Source organism: Drosophila suzukii, chromosome Y (genome assembly GCF_043229965.1).
Source record: "Drosophila suzukii chromosome Y, CBGP_Dsuzu_IsoJpt1.0, whole genome shotgun sequence".
Taxonomy (NCBI): domain Eukaryota; kingdom Metazoa; phylum Arthropoda; class Insecta; order Diptera; family Drosophilidae; genus Drosophila; species Drosophila suzukii.
The window spans coordinates 8,129,316-8,135,312 of NC_092085.1; the positions used below are offsets into that span (position 1 = coordinate 8,129,316).

Below are 5,997 nucleotides of genomic sequence, written 5' to 3' on the forward strand. Positions count from 1 at the left end.
TTGATTAAGGTTTTACTGGGTTTCCCTTAATCCTAGAACTAGTTTGATTTGATCTTAACAAAACTATTTCTAGATGAATATGGATCATTATTATTGTTCCCAGAAAACACAACTGTCCAAATAAGAATATTATTGTAATACTAATTTAATTTTAAATTGTTCAACATATCTTTTGAGGAGGTGTGTGGAAAAAATACCATCTTCGCTTTTTTCTATACGCAAAAGATTGTTCAACAACGAAGGACTGGTCACACTGAAAGTGGCTTGTCTTCTCTCTCTTTGACTTTGGCTTTAGAACGGACAAGTTGTGGTATAAAAGAAGCGTCTATTGAACAGAAAAACTTTGAACTAAAAACTAAAATTGCGTACTAAATTAATTAAGGAATCGGGAGAAGGACTTTATTTCCAACAGAAAGGAATTTCGAATTACTATGGACGCTTATTAAACACGATTTGCCTAATTACCACCATTTAAAAATTATGGTCCAAAGTTGTTTTTGTTTAGACTTTTTGTAGCCTTTTACTATGTACGCCTTTTAAGCACGATTATTCTAAATACCACCGTTTTAAAGTTATGACTTAAAGCTTTTGTTATTTAGATTTTTTTAGCCTTTCTCCTGATTTTTCAAAAACCATTGCATTGAAATTGAATTGAAACATTAGTTCTACCACTTTTGGAAAAACTATGTGGGATTGGTCTGGCAACCTAGAGCAGCTGGTGGTAAAGAAGAAATGAAGAACAAAACGACGCGGCAGGCCTGGCAAACTAAAAGACGAAAAAAGCAGAAAGAATTCGCGAGACGAACGGAGAAGACGTGAAATACGACGCATTGGGTGGAAAGAGAAGACAAACATAATAAAACCAATTTATAATACAAAAACTCTGATGAAGAATAAAAACGTTTTATTTCCCAATTTGAGTGGACTGTATTTCAATGATTAAATTTGTCACATTTCTTAACACTAAGTCCTAAAAAATCTCTAAAGTGTGACGCAGCACCAAAATACATTAAAAAGGCGAAAGTTAGTATTTCATATACCAAAGAGAATAAGATTCAAAATTAAATAACGGCTGCAATGCGTTCATCAACATCCCGGGCCGCCCTGAAACAATGTTTCAGAATTAGGCAGTACAGCTAACTTGGTGATGGGTCGGGTCATCTCTCCAGTAGACGTCTTAAGTTTTACAGCGCTTACAAGTCCATCTGGTCCAGGATGAGCTTCCACTACACGGGCTAGTATCCAAGCTGCTGGAGGGAGATTTGAGTCCTTGACGAGGACTATATTGTCTACTGCGATGTTGCGTTCCTTGTTGCTCCACTTTTGACGTTGCTGTAGGGAAGTCAAATACTCTTGGTGCCAGCGTTCCCAAAACCCTTGATACATCGATTGCAAGTGCTGCCAATAGTCCAGACGATTGATCGGTAGATTAGTCAGATCTCCCTCTGGAACAGTTGTAAATGAGCGTCCAATTAAAAAGTGGGCCGGAGACAAGTAGGTTAGGTCAGTGTCAGGTGTGTGCACTGATCTGAGCGATCAGAGTTTGCATTTGTTCAAATGTTAGAACAGTTTTTCCCACAACTCGACGCAGATGCAATTTAACACTGATGACTCCCACTTTCCTCCCCAATGTGGCGAATGGGGAGGGATAAAACTCCATTTGATTCCATCATCGGCCAGCGATTGTGCTAGATTGCGTTGATGCTCCTGCGAAGAGAAAAGTTGCTGCATCTCATCTAATGCCCGTTTGGCACTAACAAAATTCGTCCCGTTGTCGCTGAAGATTTGTGAGCATTTTCCTCGAAGGGACATGAAACGCCGAAGACATGCCAGGAATGTGTCTGTGCTAAGATCGGTGGCCAGTTCCAAATGTATGGCTGATGTTACAAGGCAAACAAAGAGGCATATGTAGCCCTTAGTTTTTCGGGCTTTTTCCTTTCCTTCAGTATAAATGGACCAGCATAGCCACAGCCTGAGTGCTGGAAGGGTAAAGCTTCTGTTATACGGATGCCTGGTAGATCGGCCATGAATTGGAGCTCCGTGAGTTTACGTTGGTTTACGTTATCAGGTTGCGCGCACCAACACCACGAACAATTACAAAAAGTGCAGAAACTCCTGGATGAAGATTTGTCGTATGCTCGTGTTCCAAAATCATTTTTGTGATGCGGTTCGACTTCGGAAGCAGTATAGGGTGTTTTACATCAGCTGGTAATTGTGAGTTGTCCAGTCGTCCACCAACTCGAAGAAGGCCATCCTTGCAGATAATCGGCGAGAGCTTCACCAACTGGGAGCGGCTGTGAAGTGGCTCGTTTTCCGTCAGTAGTTTGCGGTCTTCTATGAAACATTTCTGAGCCTCCTGCAGGCAAAGAATGCGAGCAGCCTGAATCTCCTCAAAGGTGAGCATCTTTCCATTTGCCAGCGTTGCAGATTTAGTGGCCTTGGTCTTTTGGATGAAGCGAAGGGCGTAAGCTACAACGCGTACCAGCTTTGTCCAGGACGAGACGCGTTGAGTCAAAGCTTCGATTGGTGACAATGAGGAGGTTTCCTGTGCGGTTAATGCGGTGGTCTTCACTTCCTCTTTTCCATGGTTTTCTAAAAGGGAAGAACAGAACTTTTTAGAGGTCAACTTTACCGCAAGCATTTCTGGATCTTGCAGCCATGAAGGTCCCATCCACCATAAGTCAAAATGGAGAAGGTCTGAAGCAAGCATTCCTCGTGTGGCGCAGTCCGCCGGATTCTCCTTTGTGTTTACATGATGCCATGCATTGCGCGGTAAGGCTTCGAGTATTTCTGAGGTTCTATTGGCTACAAATGTTTTAAGCTTCGTTGGAGGATGTGAAAGCCAGGCCAAGACTATGGTTGAGTCGCACCATGCATGTACTTCAATGTCGTTGTGTTGTAGTGCAGCCTTGACTGATAAGAACAGTCGGCTTAGTAGCAAAGCGCCACACAGTTCGAGACGCGGTAGAGACTGCTGCTTCAGCGGAGCAACTCTGGTTTTTCCTGCTATGAGTGAAACAGATACGGTGCCATCTGCTCGCATCACTCTGCTATAGATGACTGCGGAATATGCCTTGATGGAGGCATCTGAAAATCCATGCAGTTATATGTGATCTTCATTGTTTTGGACAAACTGTGGCAGGCGTAGGTCACGAAGGATGTGTAGGTCGTCACGGCATTTATTCCACCAGTCCGCAATTTTCGGAGGAAACTCCGTGTCCCAGCCGAGATCGAGTAGCCACAATTCTTGGAACAGAATCTTAAACTGCACTACCACTGGTGACAGAATACACAGCGGGTCAAAGATGCGTGCCACATCTGACAGCACTTGGCGTTTGGTGTTGTGCGGATTTGTTGTGAGGCAAACCTTGTAAGATAACATATCCTCTTCTGGATCCCAATGAACGCCAAGAACCTTTGCTGTAGAATTGGATCCTTTGCCTTGTACTCCGGTTGTAGCGAGAGATCTGTCAGCGACAAGTGATTTTGGTTGATTTTTGATTGGAAACCCATTTACCAAGTTCCATGCCTGCACATTTCATCAACTGGATCAACTCATTTTGATTGCGAATGAGCTCATCCTCGGTATGTGCTCCGGTCAGTACGTCGTCCACATAAAACTGCTCCTTCAAGATTTTTGCAGCGGTAGGAAAATCGTGTTGATGGTCGTGGGCTAACTGATCCAGGACCCTCACTGCCAAAAATGGTGCGCAGGATGTGCCGTATGTTACCGTGGATAGTTCATAGTGTTTAATAGGAGTCGTTTCATCTTCTCTCCAAACTATACGCTGATAGCCACAATGGTTGGCAGCCACCCAGATTTGTCGATACATTTTGACAATATCTGCTGAGACGACGAACTTGAACATTCTGAAACGCATGCAAATCGAGAAAAGGTTTCGTAGAATGCTGGGTCCAATGTGCAGAGCTTCGTTTAAGGACCGTCCATATGTGTCCTTGAATGGGCCGTCAAATACGACGCGTAATTTTTGGGTAATTACAGGATGATGTGGCAAGTAAAAGCTCGGCTTTTTGTCAATGTCTTCTGCCGATAGTTCTCGCATGTGGCCCAATTGAAGATACTCACGCATAAATTGCACGTACTGTGAATGCAGAATGGGGTCTTTCTTTAGGCGGCGCTCTACACACCTGAATCTTGTTAGCGCTCCCTGTAAAGTATCCGAAAACTGTTCCATGGAGGTTTTGAACGGAAGTTCGACGATGTAACGCCCCTTAGAGTCCCGAGTGTGCGTCTTCACAAAGTGCTGCTCAACTTCATCGTCCTCCGGTTTCCCATGGAATTCCTGGTTGACATCCTCCAGCTCCCAAAAGCGTCTTAGCGATTCGTAAATGTCAATAGCCGTGTGCATTGTTGTTGTAGGTGAACAGTCGGTAGTAACGATAGATGTGATGACCCATTCAAATATGGTCGAAATGGCGATCCACTTGCGACGGGTTTCCGCGTCGATCTTGGCTAGGATGAAGTGTATAATCCAGCAGTCCCTATTAGTTTGCCCTGCTGCATCCAGGCCGCGTACAATTTCGGTGGCTCCGTCCGTCACCTTTCGCAGAACCGTTACATCTGCTCTGGCGGTCGAAGGTAAGTTAATAAATGTCTCCAGCAGAGTGTTAACAATGTGACGTTGTCTATTGTACCGATCAATTAGGCAAGTCCAAGCAGCCTCGTAAGCTGCATCCGTTATTGGCATATGTCGAATCAAGTCAGCTGCTTCGCCAGTGATGTACGTTTTCAAGTAGTGCAACTTTTGTATTGCTGTCAAATGCTGCTTGCTATGGATCGTACTCTCGAAGATGTTTTTAAAGGCTGGCCACTCCTTGTAGTCGCCAGTGAACAGCTTGATATGGATTTTTGGCAGTTCATTATGCATTACATTTGCTGCCGAGGTTGCCCTTAAAAGCATTGCTTGGTGCTCAGCGAAACGCTCGTTGAGCTGCTGCTGTTGTTCCAGAAAACGAACTAGGTTTTCGTTTCCCACTCCTGATGCCATTGGTGCGGCCGCATCAGGGTTGCCAGAGTGTCTGAAGTTGTTGCCTTCTCTTTCATTCTCCTGAGCTTCTTCACAGGTGCGTATGAGGTTGCGAAATAATGTGCTTGCTTGTAAGTACTTGTCCTCGTACCTTTCGTTGTCGATGGCTGGATCGACGTACCCTTCCTCTTCGTCAAAAAGGACCATTTGGTCGCTGATGGACTCGAATTCTTTCCAGATGATGTTGAGCCTTTCCAATGAAACTTGTATTTCATCCATTTTGATCCCGCACGTGGATCTTGAGACGCCGTTAGCAAACGCGTAATGCTTGCCTTCGCACGACTTCTAGCTGCCTTCAAAATGATTTCAATGATTAAATTTGTCACATTTCTTGTATGTCCGATGCTTTCCGTTGTAGTCTTAACACTAAGTCCTAAAAAATCTCTAAAGTGTGACGCAGCACCAAAATACATTAAAAAGGCGAAAGTTAGTATTTCATATACCAAAGAGAATAAGATTCAAAATGAAATAACGGCTGCAATGCGTTCATCAACAAACTCATTTTAATTAACCTATAATAAATTTAATAAATGTAATAAAATAAGTGGGATCGCGTTCAGGTTATTTGGAAAGTAATTTCACAACCCAGTCCCACATAACTTGGGGGCTCAACCAATAAAACCGAATAGTGTGAGAAAGAAAGTGAAAGAAAGAGCGGAAAAATTCATCAGCAAAACAGTTCACTCCGCAAAACTTAAAATTCAGAAATTTTGTCGATCCGGATAACACAAAAAAAAAACGCAGCATGCGAATACATACATATGTAATTTCGAATATCCGGGAGTGTACGTGAGAGTGTAAGATGCCGAAATTGAGGATTTTGAAGGTATTAGCGCAATGCTTCGTGACGAAAAGAAGCAAAATATTCTCCTTTTGCACAAGTTCGTTTTTGAAGAAGAGGGAGATAGAAACAATAGAAAACGATTGCGCGAGTTTCAAGGCTACGAAT

The 5,997-nt window shown here is 43.3% G+C and overlaps 1 protein-coding gene across 1 annotated transcript; it reads right to left on the reverse strand.

The window, feature by feature from the left end:
• Nucleotides 1-1,086: 1,086 nt before the first annotated feature.
• On the reverse strand, nucleotides 1,087-5,267 carry LOC139353736 (uncharacterized). The gene is made up of 5 exons (XM_070998059.1): nucleotides 3,518-5,267; nucleotides 3,175-3,420; nucleotides 2,080-3,087; nucleotides 1,619-1,979; nucleotides 1,087-1,528 (listed from the first exon to the last, which is right to left on the reverse strand). The coding sequence occupies exons 1-5, from the start codon at nucleotides 5,265-5,267 to the stop codon at nucleotides 1,087-1,089; spliced, it is 3,807 nt and encodes a 1,268-aa protein (XP_070854160.1).
• Between the last annotated feature and the right edge of the window lie 730 nt (nucleotides 5,268-5,997).

Excerpts from the sequence above, each read along its gene's own strand:
- LOC139353736 (XM_070998059.1), bottom strand. The coding sequence starts at position 5,267 with ATGGATGAAATACAAGTTTCATTGGAAAGGCTCAACATCATCTGGAAA. Across the intron at positions 3,088-3,174 it reads GGACTGGTGGAATAAATGCC|ATGCCTCCATCAAGGCATAT; the intron begins GTGACGACCTAC and ends ATGGATTTTCAG. Across the intron at positions 1,529-1,618 it reads TCGCCACATTGGGGAGGAAA|ATCAGTGCACACACCTGACA; the intron begins GTGGGAGTCATC and ends CTGATCGCTCAG.